The sequence below is a fragment of the Serpula lacrymans genome, assembly GCF_000218685.1.
Source record: "Serpula lacrymans var. lacrymans S7.9 unplaced genomic scaffold SERLAscaffold_1, whole genome shotgun sequence".
Taxonomy (NCBI): Eukaryota; Fungi; Basidiomycota; class Agaricomycetes; order Boletales; family Serpulaceae; genus Serpula; species Serpula lacrymans.
In genome coordinates, this window is record NW_006763290.1 from 4,560,935 (window position 1) to 4,584,938 (window position 24,004).

The 24,004-nt window shown below is 42.3% G+C and overlaps 3 protein-coding genes across 3 annotated transcripts; 1 reads left to right on the forward strand and 2 right to left on the reverse strand.

The window, feature by feature from the left end:
- Nucleotides 1–2,264: 2,264 nt before the first annotated feature.
- Nucleotides 2,265–2,471, reverse strand: SERLADRAFT_343458 (uncharacterized protein; the record flags this gene model as incomplete). The annotated part of the gene is made up of 1 exon (XM_007312709.1): nt 2,265–2,471. A coding segment is annotated over one exon (207 nt), but the record flags the coding sequence as incomplete, so codon positions are not given.
- Nucleotides 2,472–4,729: 2,258 nt separating this feature from the next.
- Nucleotides 4,730–5,880, reverse strand: SERLADRAFT_404863 (uncharacterized protein; the record flags this gene model as incomplete). The annotated part of the gene is made up of 5 exons (XM_007312710.1): nt 4,730–4,798; nt 4,860–5,138; nt 5,189–5,247; nt 5,657–5,773; nt 5,823–5,880. 5 exons carry the CDS (start codon nt 5,878–5,880, stop codon nt 4,730–4,732), a joined length of 582 nt encoding a protein of 193 aa, XP_007312772.1.
- Nucleotides 5,881–17,550: 11,670 nt separating this feature from the next.
- SERLADRAFT_432546 (uncharacterized protein) lies at nt 17,551–17,881 on the forward strand (the record flags this gene model as incomplete). Its single annotated transcript, XM_007312711.1, has 2 exons — nt 17,551–17,640; nt 17,702–17,881. The coding sequence occupies 2 exons, from the start codon at nt 17,551–17,553 to the stop codon at nt 17,879–17,881; spliced, it is 270 nt and encodes an 89-aa protein (XP_007312773.1).
- Between the last annotated feature and the right edge of the window lie 6,123 nt (nt 17,882–24,004).

Consider the following 24,004-nt stretch of genomic DNA (forward strand, 5'->3'; position numbering starts at 1 on the left):
GTTTCTGGAGATCAACTCCATTGTTCATTGCCACCCAGGGTGCCCAGCCACTGGAGTGTCATGATGTCTATCTATTGCCCTAATCTTTGCAAATTCAGGCACATAGATATTGTCCTTGTAATGGAAGAGCCCATCTTCTAATGTTCATTGCCATCAAGGTGCGCCTTCTCTTCTGAGGAGATGTCTCTCTTGAAGACTTCTAGAAGATCAGAGTCTTGCCTGATTCAAACATTGGCAACCCTGGATTGATTTATCAGGGTGACACTTTTGTTGCCATTCTCGATGCCGTTGGCATAATCCTCTCTTCTAGATAAAGCATCCGCTTTCCCCATAGAAGTACCTGGTTTTTGAATTAATTTATAATTAAACCTAAAGAAGTACACCGCATAGCGGCCTGCCTTTGGTTCACGTTCCGGGCCATCATAAAATACTCTAGATTTTTATGATCAGTCCAAATTTCAAATTAGTGCCTAGCACCTTCTAAGTAGCACTGCCAGTGCTCTAAAGCTCTATTGATGGCCAGCATCTCCTTGTTGTAAATCTGATAGTTGCACTTTGTGGGCGACAAACTATGCAATAAATAGACACAAGGCCTCCAAAGATCATCAGGGTATTTGATTGACAAAACGGCCCCAGTAGCAAAATCAGAAGAGTTAGTTTCTAGCCAGAACTCTTTATCTAATTGGGGAAATGCTAATATGGGCGCTGTTGTAAATGCCTGTTTAAGATTATCAAAAGCTTCCTGTTCTTTGGTGCCCCAGGGCCAAACAATATTTTTTTTAGTGAGATTGTTCAACGGTCTTGTTATTTTTGCAAAGATTTCAACAAACCTTCGGTAGAAATTGCCTAAGCCAAGGAAGGCCCCAACTCATTTGACGCAAGTAGGTTCAGGCCAATCCAATATAGCTTGAACTGTTACAGGATCTATCCTGATTCCATTCTGGCCAATTATCATACCAAGGAAGTCTACTTCCTTCACTTTAAAATTACATTTTCAGGGTTTGACAAATAGGTCCCATTACTGTAAGCATCAAAGGACTTCTTGCACGATCTTGTTGTGCTTAGCCTCATTATCCGACTTTGTAAATATTATTAAATCATCAATGCAAATGATGACACAGTTTTCCATATCCGCAATGATCTCATTCATCATGCTCTGGAAGGTTGCTGGTGAATTGGTCAACCCAAAAAACATGACAAGGGGCTCAAATGATCCTTGGTGGCACGTGAATGTGGCCTTCCAAGCACCTTCTTTTTTGATGTGTACATTATTGTATCCCCACCTGAGATCCATTTTTGTCAAGATTTTAGCACCAGCCAATTTATCTACTAGCTGACTGATCAAAGGCAGCAAATACGTGTTTTTAACCATGTACTTATTCAAGTAATGATGGTCCATAATCATACACTTCTTACTATCCTTTTTAGGAATGAAAAACACCGGGAATGTCATAGGGCTCTTGGAAGGTCTGATGTAACCCTTCTTAAGCTGTTCATCTATGAAACTTAAAACCTCATCTCTTTCTGGTGCAGACAGAGTAATCATATATCCTTTTTGCAGTTTGAAGGTGTCCTTCAAATCTATAGCATGGTCCCAAGGCTTAGCCTGTGGGAAGCACTGTGACAACACTAACGAGACACAGTCTTGGGGCACTGGAGCACAATGAAAACAACACTCAAAAAAAGAGGAAGAGGTGGGAGTGGTTACCCATTAGGTTTCAACAAGTTAGTTGTTGGTAGACAACAGGAGGACTCGCTGAGTCCCTCCCCATGTATTGCTCCTGTATATATACTAAAATACACGAGGTACTGTACAGTTGTAAATAAAGTTTAAAGTCCGATGTTTAGCATGTGACCAGTCACATTGTGAGCCTAGACACTGGTCAGGTGATGTGTCACATGACTGGTCATGTAACTTATGAAAAGTCCGAAAATGTAAAGTAAAGTCAATGGTCACATGATCAGTCATGTGACTTGGAAAATAAAAAGTAAAAGTACAAAAAGTGAAGCGTAAGTAGGTGCTGGTATGTCAATTGTAACAAGCGCTCTGATGTATGTTTATAAAAGACTTTCCAGAAGTCATAGTACTCTGGAGGTACCAGCCTCTTAATCTCTTCCTCAGGTTTTACCTCATCCTCGTTATTGTCAATCTTATCCAAAGATCTGAGTTTGGCATAAATGTGACTAGCGTTTATCCTTTTGTCAAGCTCAGTTTGACGGACATGACTTGGCTTACCCAAGTCATCACACTCCTGAGGGAAATGTGACAATGTAACAACCCCTGTCTGCCAGTTGATCTCAGGATTGTGTTTAAATAGCCAGGTCCAGCATAAGATTAAATTAATCTTCCCTAGTTGGGTAGCTTCAGCAGTGACTCGTTCTCTGTGTCCTTGATACTCAACAACAAAGGAACATTTGTGTGTAATGCAGCCACCTGCATTAGGTGTACCATTAATATTATAGGCGGGAATAGATACATCTAATTATACAAGGGGGAGTCCAACTTGCTGCGCCCAGACCTGATCTATGACAATTCTGTTAGCACCTGAATCAAGCAGTGCGCTGGTTGGGTGTACTATGCCCCGAGCAAGGTTTTCCACTCCAACATCTAAATGGATCTTACATTGGAATAAATATGTGGCGCATCAACACACACCTTGGGATTTGGTTGGAAAGTGGCTCTGGAGAAGAAGAAGAAACATCAAAAGACACATGTTTTTCTACTTTAAGATTTTCTATATTTTTATTTTTATTTTTACCAGGATCAAGCATCCTAGTGCTTGTCTTGCTGGGGCCACACTCCTGGGGAGACACTCGTGCAGCGGTAGTGTCATAAATATCACAGTTGTAACAACCAAGAGTTAGTTACTCTGGCGCACACAAGAACACACTATAAGGGTAGTGAATGGGGAGTGGTTACCCCTTGAGCTGCAGAGAGTTAGTTGGTATACAACAGGAGGACTCGCTGAGGAGTCTCCTGGATCTATTTGGGTATATATACTACTACAGAGTTGTTTGTACATGTGTACTATACAGTTGATCAAGACAGTAGCTGATGATGTCATGGGGCCTAGCCCACATGGCCAGTTCCACTGTGTGAGAGAGTTGTGTCTAAAATAAGAAGAAAGACAACGCGGCGTGAGAAAGAGGAGTTTGGAAAAAGGGGAAGTGCCGCGTGGCACCATGTGTAAAGGCTAAAGTACAAGGTTAAAGCGGAGAATAAAATAAAGGAGAGGTCCGAAAATTGTGTTATCATAACAACAGTTACAATTCTTTATACAGGTACGTACTTCAGATAACAAATTTAGAAATTTATGTAGAAATTGGGGAGCCACCCCCTTTCCTTTATTGCTTGTGCCACACCCCAGAGCAGGGGCCACATTGTTGTGGTTTACTTCATTGTTAAAAGGACCGAAGGCACCTAAGTGATCTAAGATCCAAACTCTTTTCCCTGAGCTTTCAGTTCAGCAACCCGTTGGTTGTAAAAGAAGGCTCGGATTTCATTGTACAAATGATCAGCCGGATTATTGAGCCAATTGTCCGGCTTTTCTGTTTCTAATTGGTGTGCCTGGCACCCTTGGTTATTTTTTTGTTGGGCGGCCTGTGCCCCGTTTCTACACTCTCAGGACATGTGTTCCTCTTGGCCACAGTTGTAGCAGTTCCCTTTGAATATCCTGCAGATAAAGCTGTTCTGCAATGTGGGGGTTCACATTGCGTTCTAGCAGCTCTCCTGCATGTTCATTACCTAGACCCTCTTGAATAGAGAGGGCCAGGAATCGGGTAACAAAGTCATCTGTCCTCATGTTTCCTTGTTTGAAGGAACGGATTTGCTGGTGCACCCAGTCATGCTCAGCTTGGGGTTTGAAATATTTTTTGATCTCCCCCTTGAGATTGTCCTAGGTGGGCCAGTGTTTGGCAATGTAGCACTCCTGGAGTTGTACTTGGGTGTATTGACCCATCACACTCAGTAAAAAGCATTAGTCAGAAATAGTCGCCTGTAGTCATATATAGTCCGGGATTAGTCCGATCTGCAAGAATCGTGTATTTTGAGGACTAAAATATGTCAGAATAGTCCAACCTAGTCTACTATTGTCAAGTCTCACCAATAAATGTAGCATTAATTGTAGTCTGGTTTAGTCAAGCCCACAGTCTGGCATAGTCTGACTGTAGTCAAGCTGTAGTTGCGTTTGCAGTCTAGCATAGTTGAACATAGTCAAGCTGCAGTCAAGACCTAGTCATTAATAGTCAGTATTGTAGTCGCACTTAGTCACATAATAGTTATGTTTACTCCATACATAGCATGCACAGTCAATAAATGAACTACCATGAGATTTTGAAACATACTAATACAAGGTCTTTAAAATACGACAATTTTACAATGAAAGAAGGAAAGCAAACTTGAAAAAAATCAACCTGCAATTGAGCCCTAAGAATGACAACAAGTCCTAATTGTACACATGCATCCCTCTGCAATAATTGATGATGATATTCATTAGGTTCTTGTGGCCTTGTGAGGGACCTTCTTCATTTTTTGCTGGAGTGAAAGTCATTAGTATAAGTATTTGAAAAGTAGGATAAAAGCTTACATTAGTCATAAGTAATGCAACCTCAGATTTTGAAGATTGTTTTTCAGGCGGCAAGGCCAGAATCACAGTGACAAGATCTGTAGAGATACATCATATTGATAAAATAATATAAACATGTCATGCTGCTTGCCTTTTTCCATTCACTACTTGAGGCTTGGAAGAGGAACCTTATGATTCTTCATCCATTCAATAAGATCATCTTTTTTGAATATCTGTGTCATAATAATAAATGTGAGTAACTTGTAGGCTTGTAGATAGAAATCAGATACTCACGTCAAGATCTGCTTGCTGTTCTCCGCTTGGTGATTCAGATTCAGCTGTGGCAGTCGGACCTGCTGAGGGAGTGACGGCAGCAACTGATGCAAGTACACTGAGGCCTGATAATTCCAATGCAGCTGAAGTTAGTGTGCTAGGAAACAGTTGCTGTAAGAAGATATTGGATGACGAGGAAGGTGATCCAGGCCAAAGATGATAGTCGGACACAGAGGGGGGATTCATTGGAGAAAGCACCGGGTCCACTATAAAGGAAGTGCCCTTCCCTTTTAGCAGGGGCTGAAGAATAAATTAGCGTGAATATTATAAAGATGAATGGGAGTAATTACCCCCCCAGCGGCTCTCCAGACTTCCCAAACACGTTCAATGGCACTCTGTAGGTAGGTGTCTGCAAGGAAAGCGGCAGAAGGAATTTTATCTTGAAAGCAGATGTGTTGTGCAACCATACATGTTTTGATTGCAGCTGCAATAAAGCGGCTTGCTACCTTGCAGGTACCTATGACTTCCCAAGATGTTAGTACTGTTGAGCATATCATAGGCCCTAACATAAATTGGTGGTGCCCCCAGTACAAGCCATGGTTATTTTCATCAAATTGGGGGGAGTTTGGGTCCACCTGCTCAATCCGCTCAATAAAACTGAATGCTTAAGGGGAAGTAGGGCCTGGAGAGAAATCGGGGTCAAGCTCCATGGTGTCAAGGAGGTGGAGACCGACACTGGCAAATGGGAAGTCCTTATATAAAATAGCTAGAAGTATGTTAGTAGGAGACAATGTGAGACTCTGAAAGGGAAAAAAAACCTTTCAGGTTTTCTAAGGATGCATCAACCTGTATGAAATCAATATTGTACTTCTTGTTCCTAGCCTTGGAAATGGCAGTGAGAAATGACGGCTGTGGAAGAGACTTTTGTGTGAGTACTAGAAATGCTGTATTAGATAGATATTAATGAGTCAAATGAAAACTTACCGCTGGATGGGGGAGGCATCAACATTTTTGTGACTGTAATGTTATTGTCAATGTCCATACCTGAATCTGTTGCCTTCTTGGAGGCCTCCTTTTCTGGCTGGTGTTTCTTGGCAGCTTCTGAAATGCTGGACCTTGTGCAGCATTGTTTTTGTGACTCGGTGTTAGTTTTGGTGATTCTGCACCTTTGTGCTGTAACAACCAAGAGTTAGTTACTCTGGCGCACACAGGAACACACTATAAAGAGAATGAAGAGGGGGTGGCTACCCCTTAAGATGCAGAGAGTTAGTTGGTATACAACAGGAGGACTCGCTGAGGAGTCTCCTGGATTTATTGGGGTATATATACTACTACAGGGTTATTTGTGCATGTGTACTATACAGTTGATCAAGACAGTAGCTGATGATGTCATAGGGCCTAGCCCGCATGGCCAGCTCCACTGTGTGAGAGAGTTGTATCTATAATAAGAAGAAAGGCAACGCAGCGCGAGAAAGAGGAGTTTGGACAAAAGGGGAAGTGCCACGTGGCACCATGTATGAAAGCTAAAGTACAAGGTTAAAGTGGAGAATAAAAGTAAAGGGAAGGTCCAAAAATTGTGTTATCATAACATGTGCTACCTATAAATTTTCATTCCTTTCTCTATCTATTCTTCTATCATTCACTATTGATTGTGTTCTCTAGTATTTTGCCTTTGTGGCTGCTTTGTTTACCTTTGTTTACAAAACTTCGGACAGTACTGCAGAGTCCAATGCTTCCTATTCTCTAGTTACTCACATTGGACTCTAGGTACTGTATACCTGTCATACTCTCTAATAATAAAGTTACTCACATTGGACTCTAGTTCCAGTCCCTGATTGCTCTCAGCAAGTGGCTAGACACTTCCTTCAAGCTTTGTTCTTAATAGGTTATGAGCCCTGTGCTCTAGCCATCTTCCTGACCACATATCTCACCATCCAAGTGTCCTACTGCTCATCCATCATAACCATTGTCTTCTGGGACTCTTATTATCTCATTCATCACCTCAGATTACTCGGCAGAGACCGGGTTTATCCGGTTTTGTCACTCCCACTCAAGTGCAACCGTAGTCCCATAGCTTTAGAGAATTTCCAGTGTTTTTCATGAGTGAGGGGTTTAGTGAGAATGTCTGCAACCATATCTCCTGTAGGAACGTATCTGATTACTGCCTCTCCCTTTGATACTAAGTCATCTTGGATAAAATGATATTTCCGTTGAATGTGTTTTGTGCGAGCACAGAACTGTGGATCTCGTGTAAGAATGATAGCTGCTTGATTGTCACAGTGCAATGTTGTAGGTCCATTTTGAGCATGTCCAATTTCTTCAAAACATGTCCAAAGCCATGCAAGGTGTTGTCCAGCATTGCTCAATCCAATGTACTCTGACTCCGTGGAGGATAAAGCTACCATGCTTTGTCTTTTGCTTGTCCAGGAGATTGCTCCTCGGATGATGATAAAGACAAACCCTGATGTTGATCAAGACGTGTCTGGGTCTCCAGACCAATCTGCATCTGAATATCCATAGAAATCCATGTCCATGGAGACATCTGTGCCATTATATTGTAGTTCCATGTCCCTGGTTGCTTTCAGATATCAGAGGACACATTTTGCAGCTTCCCAGTGATGGCTCCTTGGAGCTGAGCTATGTCTGCTTAGTATTCCAACAATGTAGGCAATGTCTGGGCGGGTTCCAAGCATGGCATACATGAGGGAGCCTACAATTGAGAGGTATGACACTTGACACCCTTCAATATGCATATCGTGTTGCACAATATCTTCCCCTGAAGCATTTGCAAGGAGTTTTGATCCATGGGCCATTGGTGTCCATACTGGTTTGCAGTTCTTCATTCCAGTACACTCCAGGACTGTGTCAATGTATTGGCGTTGCAATAGGGATATTGTTTTGTTTGAACGATCACATTGGATTTCTATTCCGAGGATGTATTTTGCTTCTCCAAGGTCCCGCATTTTGAATATGGATTCGAGTTTGGCTTTTGTGATATCCATGAATTTTTGGGATGAAGCTCCTAAGAGGAGGTCATCTACATAGACAACAACAAAGCATATTTGTTCATTGTCCCAGAATACATAGAGACATGTTTCTGCCTTTAGTCTTGTGAAACCGAGCTCCTGGAGCTTGCGATCAAAAGTTTTGTTCCATGTACGACCAGCTTGTTTTAACCCGTAGATGGATTTCTTCAATCTCCAGCAGTATCCAGGTTGGATAGAAACACCCCCTGGAGGAAGCATGTACAGTTCTTCTTCAAGTTCTCCATTGAGATAAGCTGTGGATACGTCCATTTGATCAAGTTCTAGGTCGTACTTTGCTGCCAGGGCTAGAATAATTTGGATTGACTCTGAGTTTGCAACCGGAGCAAAAACCTCCTGGTGATCAATCCCCTCCCTTTGAGTAAAACCTCGTGCAACAATCCGGAGTTTGTATCTCTCAATGTTTCCGTTTTGATCAAACTTGATCCGGAACACAGGTTTTGATGTGATGGGTTTTACTCCCTTCGGAAGTGGAACAGTGTCATATACTGCATTAGTATTGAGACTTAGGAGTTCCTCCTCCAAGGCAGACTTCCATAATTCTCCATCCGGACGTGATAAGGCTTCCTTTAGTGTCCTTGGAAGGTCTGTGTTAGATGGACCGGTACTTGCTATTCCAGCAAAGAATGTCTCCTCTGTATCAGATGTTTCTTCATGAACCTCAGGAGTGTTAGGTTTCTCCATGGAGTTGTCATGCTGCTCTTTTCGAGACTGTTTCTCATCTAGAGTCCTTTGATAATCTCGGTTTTTGTCTGCAGGACGGGTCTGGCGACTGCTTCTGCGTACTCCTAGGACTTCAGCAGGCATGAATGCTCTTTTAGGAACTTGTGCAGGTACTCCAGGGAGTAGATGCATTTGTGTATTTGTTGCCCCACTCACTCCTGAAGGTGTTGAATCACTCCTCGGAGGCGTTGGATGACTCCTTGGAGGTGTTGTATGCCTTCCAGAAGCTGATCCAACAGACAGGCTGTCTAGCTGTATTCGGACTTTTTCCACATCAGCTGGCTGTATGTTGAGGGGCTGTCCTCCCACTGACTGTCACTCTACTTTGGCTTTCCGTTCTGAAGATGGCCAGTGTTTAGGTCTTGGTTGTAGAGACTGTTATGGAGGGTGTCTTAGCTGATCAGGTGCTCCCACTGCTCTCGGAATGTCTACACAGAGGTATTGCCCCACTGCTCTCGGATGCTGATATGGTTCCATTGCTTGTGGAACATCTCCTTGGAGATGTGGTTCCATTTGCAATTCATTTGGATCTCAGATTTGAGGGTCAGGATCATCCTCCTCCAATGTTTTTTGGTCTGGATAGTGAGCATTCTCTGGAATGAGTCCCTCCCACTGATCTGTGCTAGTGTCTGTGTTCCAGGGAGCAGTGTCATCCTTTTGTACCTTTCCGGATTCATTGAATATGATATGCCAACTGGAAAACACAGTTTGTTTTTTGGTGTCTAGGAGTTTGTAGGCTTGCTTTCCATGTGTGTAGCCAATCATTATGGCTTTGCGCCCCTTGGAGTAAAACTTCCCTTGCCTTTTGTCTTTTGGAATCAAGGCATATGCTTGGCATCTGAAAGGGCGAAACAAAGTTGGATCAACTCTCCTTTTAAACAGTATTTCATATGGGGCCTTTCCATGGAGTCCTGATGCTGGGCTGCGTGCTGTGATATATGCAGCTGTTTGCATGGCATCTACCCAAAATGACTTTGGGAGCTTGGAATTATGGAGCATAGTGGTTGCTAATGTAGCCAATGTCTGATTCATGCGTTCTGCAATGCCATTTTGTTCCGGAGTATCTGCAGCTGTACTTCCTTGGAGGACACCATCTCCTCAAAGTTGATTTTTGAATACATTGCCAGTATATTCTCCTCCCCCATCACTCCAGAGGAATTATGTGTATAGTGAAGTGAAGTTTTCTTCTCCCAAATGAGTCCGGAAGAATGTTTGGACATCTTCTTTCCATTGCTTGTATCGTTCCAGTGCTTCACTTTTATATTTTAGGAAATATATCCAAGGAAATTTGGAGAAATCATCTACAACGATAATCCAGTACCAAAAACCCTCCCTGGAGGTTGGTTTGATTGGTCCTCCAACATCTGTGTGCACAATTTGTATGGGGCGCTTGGCCCGGTTTCCTCCAGTGGACTTGAAAGGTAATTTCTTCATCTTTTCTGAAGCACAAGGTTCACAGAACTCCGGGGTTCCGGTAAGGGTGTCTATGTTTTGGAGCTGTCCTTTTGTAACCATTCGTTGCAAGCGGTCCATTCCAATGTGTTCCATTCTCCTGTGCAATAAATTTACATCTACTGTTGCAAAAGCTGACTCTGGGTTGATTTCGGGTTTTGCTTGGATGTGATAAAGTCCTCACTTGTGTAAGGCAGTGAGGATAAGTTCCAAACTTCACAAACATTTGACCCTGCTGGAAAAAGTGTTGATAACCCCATTTTGGACAATTTGTGGACAGAGACAAGTGCTAAAGTGAAGTTTGGCACAAGTAAGACATTAGACAGTGTAAAATTGTAGTCCTTTTTGCCAACAGTTGCTTGTAGGATCACTGTTCCAATTCCAATGGCATTTACAGAGGATTCATCCCCAAAACTGATTGTCCTTGGAGGATACAGAACATCGTATGTTCCTGGCTCAAACCAGGAGCAGTGAGGGACCATATGGAATATTGCTCCAGAGTCAATAATGATTGTTGTTTTGGTTTTATTGGGTTCTGACACAAGGTAAGCTTGAATGCGTTTAGCAAGGGGCTTGGAAATATATACACATTTCGGTGCAATATGACTCTGTTCCTCCTTGGAGTCAGGTCCAGATGATTGCTCTGCCGTATTTGCCTTTTCCTTCTCCTTTCCTTTATCCTTGTGTCTTTCCTTTCCCTTCTTCTTTTGACCTTTTCCAGCTGACTGAAGTGTTCAACGCTCCGAGGTGTTGTGTGATTTGGCTTTGTGGAAGTCACACCACTTCTCCTCGGATTTGAGTGCTGATTCAGAACCTCCAGGGGCCTTCCCTGACTGTCGTGCAACTTCTGCAGTAATCCGGATCTCAACTGCATCGAAGGTAAGTTTATTTTCTTCAATCGTGTTGATAACTGATGACTGAAATATTTGCCATTCAGGAGTGCATGGGAGAGATTGAAGAAGAGCAAAGGCCATGAGTTTGGTATCAACTCCTAGTTTCATTCCAGAGAGGTGTGAATCAATTGTCCAGATTTTCGCAATGTGGTCCTGGATAGGCGATGTCCCATCCCAGGACAATTTGGTGAGTTGCTGGAATGAATAGGGGGCCAAGGCAATGTTGGACGTCTGATGGAGTAAAACGAATTTGTCAAATAACTCCTTGGAGCTGGTGAGGTCTCCAGTCCTCATAAAGAGGGCATAATAAATGTCAAGTAACATACCTCAGCCACTGCCTAAGAGGCTATATAAACAACTGAGGTATTCCTATACTAAACCCCCTACTACTTATAGTCGGAGGTGCTACTCACTGTAGTATAATGACTCCTAGGAGAACAATGGTGACTCCATGGAGAACAATGTCTGCTTTAGCAGAGACCAGGTTTGTCCGGTTTTGTCAACCCCAGGGACATGACAACCTTTGGAACACCTCTGAGTTTGCATTGCTTGACCACTCTTCCAATGGGATAGACTGATTCAGTTCCTATTTTTCATGCGGATGTAACTTTTATCTTGCAGGACAAGATCCCAGACCATTGCATCCCCTTTCTAGATGATTGTCTGTCCAAAAGACCAAAAACCCGCTACGAAAAAGCAGATGGTTATCACAAAGCGATTCCGCAAAATGCGGATATATATAAGTTTGTATATGAACACCTTACTAACGTGAACAGAATATTACAGAGACTCGGCCATGCAGGCGCAACAGTGCCTGCAAAAAAATTCACACTCTGCACACCCACAGTGTCAGTTGTGGGACACTGGTGCACTTATGAAGGACAACGTCCAGATCCTGCCAGAGTCAAGGTCATACAGGACTGGCCTATTTGTCAAACAGTGATGGATGTACACAGCTTCTTAGGGACAACAGGAGTGGTGTGCATTTTTATTAAAGACTATACTTTCCATATGTGTCCGCTTGTGGACTTGATCCCAAAGGGTGTAACCTTTTATTTTGGTCCAGAACATGTTCAAGCTATGCTATGGATATCCTCAAGGATGCTATAGTCAAGTCACCTGCTCTATGGTCGCTTAAATACAACTGTGATAGAGAAGTAATTTTAGCAATGGACACCTTAATGGTTGCTGTAGGCTTTATTTTAGCAAGTTAGAGAGGACGGAAAGCGATATCCTAGCTACTTTGGATCTCTGCTTCTCAATGAAAGGGAACACAGGTACTCACAGGCAAAGCTTGAACTATTTAGTTTATTCTGTGCACTCCGCTATGAGGCAATGATATACTATAACAAAAACAAAACCTGTCTCTTACTGCACTTGCAGGGAGTAAGAGGTTCAATGAGCTTTGAGGTCAACAGACGCTAGTAAATATAGCGGGTAGAGGACTTGGGAGTAAACTCAAGGGTTTCAGTTGAGGAGTAAAGCGGGTAAATCAAGTAATAGAAAACTAAAGAGCTATAGATGCAATGTGTAGGGTTTATATAGCTAACCGTCTGTTCCTTAGACCGAAAGGAGAATAGATGAAAAGTGGTCTGAGGAATAAATCGTCCAATAAGAAAATGGGGAACAACTATCATACAACTTTAACTTGATTAATCAGTGGGTGAGAGAATTGTACTAATAATAGATGTTTGTCACGCGTGTTCAGGAACTGTATCCTCATGATGAGGTACGATCCTGATCAAAGTGTTTATTAGTATATCCAGGCCTTAATGGGGCTTGGAGCTGGTTGGCGAGATGCCTACTACCAGTCCCTACCTATAGTGCTGGCTGGCTGGGAGTGATACCCAGTCTCTGATCTGTGATATAAAGTGGTAGTGGTGGTTAAGAAAGCCTGTGAGGGCTATGAGAAGTAAGATAGCAAATGATACCTCTAGCCCTAGAGCCAAAGGTGTAATGGGAAAAGTGTTCGAGAATCAAGACATAGAGAAGATAAAAAAATAGTAAAATGGTCCTTACCATCCGCTCTGTGCGGATTTACATATATAGGCTTTCCAACCTTACACTAAGTATATCAAAGGTATAATCAATAATCCTGATTTGCAACCCAATGCAACCATTAATAGATGGATTGCTGGTATTCTTCTGTTTCGATTCCGCTTGGTGCATGTTCCTGCTTCCTTATTGATGGATGGCCTTTCTAGGTGTTCTGCAGCAGATGGAGAACACTTTAGTCAACCTCTTTCCATGGCCTCTTAGGTTGATCAGTCTCTGTTATTTGATGTGCCTAAGAGGCCTTTATCCTGGGATTATCCCATAAGCAGGTAATCCATACAGGACTCCCTTGAGCTAAGGTCATCCAGGAACAATTTGAGAATCCTGGGAGTTCCAATTGGTGGCAGGGGTCCTATCATTAATTAAGAATCTGAAAAATGTCCATCCTATACTAATACAAAGTAGGACTATTTTAGGATGTACTCAAAACTAATATTTGTACTACTTTGATAGCTATCTAAAATACTCCTACTAAATAGATATGCTCTGTGAGTATCAAATGATGTCCAAAGCATCCAATAGGACTACTTTGACTACTTTTGGGTACTACTCAAGTCCCACTGGGTATCCCAGAAGGTCTAGTAGGATGTCTTTATTGTATCCATGTGGTATCAAGAAGATTCAATGAGATTAATATATATACTGCTGGTATTCCCACTAGTTATGTAGAATATCTTTTGGAGTACTTGTATGGTGTCCACAACATCCAATGTGACTACCTTGGGTACATCTTATATTCTACCAAGTATCCCAGGTGCTCTAGTAGAATGTCCCTACGTTGCCATAGATGTCCTTTAACAGCACTCAGATATTGTCCAAGAGATCCAATGAGACTACTGCTGATATCCTAATAGTCCTCCAAAACATTCTTATATATACCCAAATACCCTTTGAGAGCACCAAATACTAACTGGGAGATCCAAAGAAGCTAATATTTGTGCTGATGGTTTCCAAATGGTTATCCAGGATGTCCCTATTATACCCCAGATGTCCTTTGGGGTACTTGTATAGTGTCCATAGCATCCAATTAGACTACCATGGGTATTACTTATATCCTATTGGAGCATCTGGGATCTCCTTGTTATACATGTATACCCTTTAGGAGTACTTACAATTATATAAAACATCCAATAAAACTACTGGTGTCCTTGTGGGCATTTCTAATGTCTCTGTTATATCTTACCATTACCCACAAGGTGTCCAAAATATCCAATAAGACTACTATTTGTACTGCAGGAGTCCCAATTTTCATCCAAAACATCTGTACTATACCTGGATATCCTTTGGGAGTACAAAATAAAGTCAGAATATCTAATGTGACTACTTTGAGTATTACTTGTGTCCCACTGGGTACTACAGATACTCTAGTAGGATGTTTTTATTATACCCTGGATGTCCTGTGAGGACACCCACACATTGTTCAAAACATCTAATGAGACTGTTATTTATACTGTTGGTGTCCCAATGGTCACCTAGGATGTTTTTATTGTACCTGGATATCCTTTGGGAGTACCACATGATGTCCAAAGCATCAAATGTAACTATTGAAGGTACTAATTATATCCCAATGGGCAACACAGAATATTGAATGAGGCTAATATTTGTACTGTTAGTATCCTGATGGTCATCCAGAATGTCTCTATTATACATGGATATCTTTTGGAGTACCTGTATAGTATCCACAACATCCAATGACATTACTACTTATGTTCCACTGGCTGTCTCAGATGCCCCAGTAGAATGTTCCTATTTTATATGGAAGTCCTTTGGGGGTCCCCATAACTAGCCAAGACATCTAGAACATCCTCCTTATACTTGTATATCCTTGGGAATTACCAATGAGATGTCTAGAACACCAAATAAGACTACTATATTTACTGTTAGTATCCTAACAATTATCCATAATACCCCTATTATACCCAGATATTCATTAGAAGTACCTGCAAGCTGCCCATAGTATCCAATGAGACTACTCTGGGTACTACTTATACTACATTAGGATTTCTTTATTGTACCATGGATATCCTTTGGGAGTACCTACATGTAATTCAAAATACCAGGTAAAACTACTATTTCTATATGGATAACATTTGAAAGTACTCCCACAGGATATTCTATAATATAATTAGATTAGTCAACACACCTGACAAATTATGATATTTGTTTATAGTATGAGAAAACATGCATTGGCCAGGGCTTGAACCTGGGACTCCAGCTTTCATGGTCTGGTGCTTTACCAACTAAGCTACCAAGGCGTACTTGGAAAGCATACTGATTGGTTGCATGCCCAGAAGGTCCAGAATCACTGTACACGGGTGCAGATCCCATTGTGTTGTGATAACACCTTAAAGTGAAACACTTTGATTTTGGGTTATTCCAGGATAGTCCTGCTTTATATTGATATAGGGTATTGGATTTTTGGAATTAATTAGTGCTAGGACCCCTGGCACCAATTGCAACTCCCAGGGTTCTCAAATTGCTCCTGGATAACATTAGCTCAAGGGAGTCCTGCATGGATTACCTGCTTATGGGATAATCCCAGGATAAAGTCCTCTTAGGCACATCAAATAACAGAAACTGATGAACCTAAGAGGCTATGGAAAGAGGTTGACTGAAGTGATGGAGAACAACCTGAACTAGAAGATGAGGACTGAATTGATAACACCAACACTGTGATATTTGAGCAATTTACACTGGTGTCTGCACTACCTTCTCACATAGTATAGTAATAACATTCTATATTAGACGGGGCATTATTACCTGATAATATTGCTATATAGATAGGGCCAGCAAAGTCCAGCGGTGTGTACCAGCCGGGCCATTTCAAATGTGATATTATTGTGCCCATCCTCAACAACCCGACTCAGTCACAGGATAATGAGTGGAGAAGAGCGCAATATGTTGCTGAGATGAAGTGTGGCCTTACCTCCACTCTTGATATATATCTGAGCTATTATTAAATCTTGACAATTCTGCCTTTTAAGGTCCTGATATTTTTGAGGCATCCATGAGACATCTTTAGGTATACATGTACATATAGCAATACAATTATCTACTTGAGTTTTGGTATACCCAGGTCAAAGACATTTGTCTCTGTGCTCTCTTTTGGTTTCTCTGTCACAGATGGAGCACCAACACTGAAAACAAGCCCTCCTTTTCCACTATTATTCTGGTTTAAATGTTCAGGCATTGGTGGCATTGAATTTACAGCTTTTGATGATGTCCTTTGTATACAAGGGACCCCTATATCAAAGACTAAGGGTCCGGGCATCCCTAATTTTGTGCTCCCAGGGTTGTTGCAATTAGGCCTCTTGCATGGCACCCCAATATCAAAGATATTGTTTGTGAGAGTGGGTGCCGGGGAGAGATCTGAGGAGGGCACAGAGGAAGGCCCTGGGAAGCATTCAGGTGAGTTGGACCCCAGACTCCCCCAGAGATGGTGAATCGTCTGATAAGCCAGTCAACTCACTTGAAGTTGCTGATGAAATGTATATCAGACCTTTTAAGAACAAGTAAATGTATGAACTTGGGATTCATGGTTGTTGGGTTATATATAGTGGGTAACATGGGTAAACCTAAAAAAAAAGCATTTCAAGATGGTGGTGGAGTAATATTGAAGATGATGGGACATACCTGGGGAGTTGGCATTTACAACATTTCTGCTGTTTGAATGTGAAAAATACAAGTCCAACTTTCATTACGTGCAATCATGTGCATTTTTCTCAAAATTCCCACGGGCACAATTTGTGGCACCAGATCCATGTATAGCATGTTTGAACCCTTTAACATCTCAGTCACTTGGACAATACTACCCTACACCACACTTTTATCACATCCCCAACCAAAAACACTACTCCTGATGTTTTGTTCCACCCAAGAAAAGATCTACAAAGCCAATGAGTGTTTCAGGAAGGCTGTTATGTACTAGCCCCTGGTTCTTGTCCAATACAGGGACTAGTATGTGGAGATGCTGGGGGAGGAAGTAGTAAGTGGGACAGACACAATAAGGGAGGGAAACGACGCTGGGCATGACTTTGATGTCCCCTGGCTCTTTCTGAGTACCATAACACAGTTTGGCAGAGCAAAGAACAAGGGAGGGGCAGTGGATTCTTCTATGATCAGCCAGAAAGATGAGACGGTGGAGGGATCCGTCTGGTTTGATCACGGGAGACAAACTCCTGAGAGGAAAGAGGCTTTGGATAATAGGTGATGGTTATAAAGTAAGTTTCTTATTTTTTCATTCTTTTTCAATTACTTACTGACTGTTTCTCTTTACATTGGTTCTGTCTTGTCCTTTCACCACCCTGCCCATTGCAACAGCAGCAGCACAGTCCAAAAGCCCCCCTTGCACCCACCACTGGCAAAAAAAAGTGTGAATTTGCTCGCACGACAGTGGTGTCATCAAAGAAGAAGAGGGCAGCTCCATCCCGGTGTTCCCCATCCTCGCCCCCTATTTCCAGGCCCTCAAGGCCATTTTGCCCCCAGTATACCCGCCAATGCCTTGGGACATCTAGAGCTCAGCGCCCGGACCCCATAGCACCTCCAATGGGCAAGGGAAAGGGAGATTACCAGGGGTGTAGAGGATCTGCAGAGGAAGAGTATGGAGGAGGGGTGCAAGCAGTGCAGGCTGGACAAGTCTGCCTGCACCATCAGCAGGAGTAAGCAGACAAAGATATGCAGTATATTTTATGGTCAGGAAGATATCTTCCACTACTTCAAAGGTCTTCCAGTGCAAGAATTCTTCCCTCCCCTGGAAGAACTTAATGTGCATCACAAAAGCTGCACAGAGCCTATTCAAATAGTCGAGCACCAAACCATGCTATTTAATTGTATTTTGGACCTACAAGATTTTGTCAGAATAACTTATTTTTGCTAATATAATTCTATATTTCCACACAAAAACATAGTATCAATGGAAATATGTCAACAAAAATACATTATTCTGACAAAATCCTATAGGTCCAAACTACAGTTAAATGTTTTTGACTACTTTAGGATTTTTCATTAATTTTGGGTGTGAAAGCACAGTTAGAAGGTCATCAAATGATGATTATGTGATTTTAGAGAATGAATTCCTTATGAATTTCCTGCAGCTTTGTCAAAATGTGAAGTGATATAATCTCCTTGACCCCAGACTTCTCTCTGGTATGTTCAAAAAATAATGATTATTTCCCTAACAACATATTAGCCATTTTCTACCAGCTTTTGTAGACTGCAAAATATCCACAACTTCTGGGAGGGTGTTTACAAATCCTAGTGCTGGGAATCAATGATGTGCACTGTTGAAAGGGCACAAAGTGCTTAGTTTTTCAATATAGATGTACTGTGATGACACATCTAGTAATATGTCCAAGAAATGGAATGAACATAACAGTTTGTTGTTTATTCCTACAGGTCTTTCACAATCTGAAGCCCAACAAGAATACAATGTATGTTACAATTCACAAATTTCAGACCTTTAAATTTCATTCTCCTATTTAACTTTCTTTCTCACTTTGGACACTTGTACCACATGGCACTTTCCTTTATTTTCAAACTGCATTTTGTACCTTTCCATTTCTCGCACTGTACAGCCTTGTTTTATATTAGTCACAGCTCTCTCATATAGTGGACATTACAATCTGCTTCACTTTTAGATCACATTTGACTTTAAAAGCATACTACCATCCGTCTTCATGGTCTTTAATTGTTGAAGGGATAGGTTTATGCATGTTATAGTCTCCTCAGATGATAACAACAGGAGGACACAATAAGGAGTCTCCTTGATCTATTGGGGTATATATACAACTGCACACTATTTGTACATGTATACTATACAGTTGGAAAAGTAGTGGCTGATGATATCATGGGGCACAGCCCATGTGACCAGCTCCACTATGTGAGAGAGTTGTATCCAAAAATAAGGGGAAGCTGCACAGCACAGGAAAGTGAAAGTTAAAGTGCAGTATTGAAAGGAAGGGAAAGTGCCGCATGGAACAAGTGTGAAAGAAAGTTGAAATGGAGACTGAAAGGAAAGTCCAAAAATTGGGTATCATAACACTTGTCCTATCCTATTGGGGTTTATAATACTAATAGGTAGTGAATCCAAGCTCAGCTCCAAGCTGGGTTTGTAAGTAAGAGTCAATAGTGTAAAGACCTCCAGGGTCAAGGGCAAGAGGGTTGTAGTCCGACGGGGCATTATTACCTAATAATATTATTATATAGACGGGGCCAGCGGAGTCTGGCGGAGTGTGCCATCTGGGCCATGGTAGGCGTGATATTATTGTGCCCATCATCAATGACCCGGCTGGGTGAGAGGATACCCGTCTTAGACGACCCAGCTGGATCAGAGTCTGCTCATTAAGGACCTTTCTGTCACCTTTTTAAGCATCATTTTCTATTTGATGTTGGATATGCAAATATCTCATAACTTCCAAATCCAGTGGTGTCTTGTTGCCGGGAGGCTCTCTAAGACTATAGCGCTTATATTATAAATTCATGGATATGTTTGAACAATGTGATTCTGAAATGCTGTATTATATAATGTACTGACTAGTAATCAACTATAAGAGAACCCACATATATTTTTGTTGTCTACAGCAACGCCATGAGTCCTCAGACCACCAAGCCATCCATTCCCTCTGATATTCCTTCCAGCTGGAAATTACTGTTTACAGAACTTGCAACACAGTGTGTGCTATTTCACTTCCGGCAAGCATTGATTCACATGCATACTGAGGGGCCCGACCTCCTCCAGCCAGAGCCAGGATCCCAGTGGGATTGGAATGTAAAATTTCTGGGAACATTTGTCAGTGAATGTAAGAGAGCAGCTGGGGTGTTAGCAATTGCATACCTCACAAGGAATAAATCATTGGTATTGCACCAAAAATGTTACTGATGAATACCCGGGTAGTGAATATTCAATGGGATGCAACATTGTATGCAGAGCATGTGGGCCCTTGTAATAACAGCCCTAACAACAAGCTCAAACAGAGTATATCTGAGGAATACCAACCTGCAAAAGATATTGGCATCATCACAATCCCGTCCATCATAATTGAAATTCACAGAAGAATAGTTCTATGGTACCTCCCACACATCCTTGCTGAGGAGAGACAGGTGAAAATATATTTACATGGTCAAACAAAATACTTGAATTGAGCTAGCCCTCAAAGAGCTGGCATCAATCTTCCGAATATTACAAAAATCCTGGGGAGTGTCAGGATTTCTGCTTTGCTGGGTAATTTTGCCAAAAAGACTTCATATATATCCATGGTGTCTTCTTATGCAGCCAGTTTTGCTGTGCCCTTTTGTTCTGGGAAATTCAGGCCTCTGTGTCCTCAGAGTCTGCAGTGGAATTGATGTTTTTGAATGCAAGCTTACTTGATGGCAAACCTTGTTGAACCTTTTTGAACTTCTTGCAAAGCACCAGTGTCATGCACCAAAGTTGATTGGTAGCATGGACAGGTGTCAATAACGAAGCAAATATTCAAAAAGACTTGCCTTTGTGCCACACAGGCACAGTGCCATGTGGAATAGTAATTAATATTGCCTTTTTTGAACTTGTGGCTGATCAGCACCACCTCTATTAGGCAATCCAGTCACGCTCACCTTTGCTTTTCCATTCGGTACTTTCCGCGTTTCGGCATTTCGGCAAATTTTTGCGTCGCCACTGGCTACACATTGCATTGCACCCCCGCTTTTGTCGTTTCCCTTACTCCCCTTCCTTTGCCTAGCCCCACCATGGGCCCCTTCCTCTCCTTTTTATTCTCACCTGACAGTTGTTTCTGGATCCCCATTCTAATCCACTTTTTTATCACCTCCACCCTCCTCCTCCTCATCTTATTTGCACCCCCACCATTTCTGATGTCACCACTTCCGTCGCCAATCCGTTGACTACCACGTGCCACTGCTGATATCAGCAAAGCCCCAGCGGCCAGTTCAAATAGGGCAACAGGTCCATCTTTATGACATCGATCTACCATCATATACTATCAAAACATCGGTCGCTCGTCTTGCCTGGTTGGAGCGTGGGTGGGTAGTTTTTGAGCTGGAGAAGGTTCATCCCCTTGCGTTGCCCATGTTCATTGCTGTCCCATTCACTTGGGTAAACTTATCTTTTGTCCATCGTCTTCGCTACAGCTACACCTACCACACACTGCCTGGGACTCACTTGTTCCAAATTGGAACTACTCCTCTCCCTCCCTCGTTTGATCAGGTGGTCCAACACAACCAGTCCATTGGTGAGGCCATGGAACTGTCAAATTTGGACTAGGTGGTGGACCGGTGGCTCCAGTTTCTTTTTTTCAGCAGAACATTTATTTACAGTGCAATTATTTTTGATTTTTGAATCATTTTTATGGACACATATTTTTTTAGAATGCCTGACTGACAACAAAGGAACTGTGTTGATAATGATAGTGTTTTGCCTTACCCTTTTTTTACTGCATCTTCCCATGACATCATGATTTTCCTGCTCTCTTTTTGCTATTGGACTTTACTTTATGGCTGTACAAACCTGTGACATTACTCACAGCATTCATTGTTCTATCCCTTTCTTTTCCTTTTTTGACAATCTTATCCTGTATTACCTACGCAGGATTTGTCAGCGTACATTCTTTCCTTCATGTTCTTTCTCATTCTTTTTGCACAGCTATACTGTGCATAGCCTACTTTTCTTTTACTATATAAACCCCTGTATTTTACCTTGTAAAAAACATAAACTCAATTCCAGACTTCTTCTTTAATTTCAAGTTCACTACTCTGCTGCTTGTGATCCAGTGTGGTCACAACACTTCCCACTGCTACCACTGTCAACTGCTGTCATCGTCATTTCTCACTTTTGAAGTCATTATCATCCCTTTCAATTAGAGTCCTTCTGAGCACTACAGTTTGTGTGTCAGGAGCCTGCTATCACTGGGAACCTCGTTATATTGTTGTTCTCAAACCTACCTTGTGCTACAATTAGCAAGGTAGTGCTCGTCTATACTCGCCACAAAGCCCCTATCTTTCTATATTCCAACTATCCCTCCTCCTCAAAACCCACACCCATACATATCTGGGTTTTACTTTGAAGGATCCTTATACATACCACCCCACAAACAACCAGAGCACCCACTGTTCTAGGAGGCAAAGCCCATAAACAAGTTCCGTGGAATCTGGGAGGATTGTGGTGTTAGTTTGTTTTTTGTGTGTGGTTTTCTAACAACAGTTCTCATCATCGACACCAGGACTAGGCATGCACTTAGTCATAAATATGGGTGAGTTATTGAAGCCCGGGACCTACCCATTTATATAAGCTTCTTCTAATTGGAATCACTCATGTGGCCATCCAATATTTCTTGTCTATGTGACTTGCTCATAGCCCGGGTGCTTCAAGAGTCTTCATTGAGGGGAGCTCAAAGTGTTTTCAATATCTCACCATCAACCTGCCTGGCCCCGGGAATGAAGTTAGGGGCGTATCTTGGGAAGCAGATGTCTTGATGTCCATGCACATGAAATAATCCAATGCCCTTGTACATGGATACATCACTGGGGACCTGAAGATAAGGACTTTTAAGGACCCTCTTCAAGAAGTGTTTACCATATTGGCACATTATATTGTAGAGGACTATGACTGAGTCAATCCCAACCAATGAGGTCAAGGCCTGACAAAGGGAATAGTCCATGTTCATTTGGCTATGAAGAGTGAGCAATTGCCATGATCACAGATTTGTGGGCAACTCACCGTTCACCTTTCTGAAAATCCACTACGGCACCCAGGCAAAATACTCCATGCCGGGCACAGGCAGTAGCACCAATCCTGGTAGCATTGAGGTGCTGCCGGTCCGTGTTTTCCAGGTTTACAGCTCTGGGGTAATTACAAGTAGACCCCACTTTATTTTCTTTGGCAATTTTAAAGTTTCCATCCATGATAAAAGTCCTCAAGTAATACTGCCTGAGGGTGTCCTGCTTCTAATCAAGCGAAACATTGATACCCAGCGGAGGGCAAGCTGGGCAAAACAATGCTAGAGACCACGGGGAAGGGTGCCAGCTGGGTTGGTGTGAGAATCCATGCCAGTGCTTATATTTCAAATGTCTCTATTGCCGGGACACCCTCATAAACTCCTGATATCTATTCTAGAGGGAGGAAATATCATTGAGGTTGAGGTACCTAGGAAGTCTAGAATTGAGGGACACACTGGGACCTTGTGCGGGAATGCACTGTTTTTCACCCGCTGTATCTTGGAATAGAAAGTCATTGCAGAAGTTTTATATTCCTTGTTATCAATTAAGAAGTCATCCAAGCAAAGAAAAGGTGAATGCTGTTTGATGACTTGCCGGGTACAACCCATTGGACAAGAGCTAACATCTGAGCAAGCAGCGTTGGGACAGCTACACCATATAATGGGCAAATTATGCAGGCCAGATCTGTCTACCAGAAGCATCATTGTGTTGCCATTGATGTTGGTGGAACCAGTCCTTTTGAGCATGTCACCCATTGTGATTACTTCTTTATCTTCCCATAATACTTCTTCCTCATTGTCTGATGGGGCACCTGGAAAATTGTCCCAGGTACTGTCCACCCAGGAATCACCCTCCGGTGAGTTGTCCTCTGCTAGACTGTGGTTGTTATCACGTCCCGAGCATGGTTTCCCAGTGTGGCCCAGATAAATTACCAAGCCGGCTCTATAAAGCCAAGAAGGCTTGAAATGTGTGCCCACTCATTGCTCAACTCTATAAAAAGGTCACCTCTGGTGAGCATCCCTGCAACATGACATACAATACTCTGGTCTCCCCAAACATTCTGTGCATCACCAAGTTCCTTCTCTCACTAAACAAAGGCTGCAAGTCCGGGGACCGCCCCTCTTCCTGCATGAGGACTTGCAGATACTCTGAATAATGATCCAGCCATTGTCTCATATAATCATTTTGTGACTAAACCAATGTTAGACAAATAATGGTAGGTGTGCTTACTCAATGAGCCAGGATCTGAGAATGTTGAGTTTTGTGCTCATTGCCCATAGAGATACAAATGGAA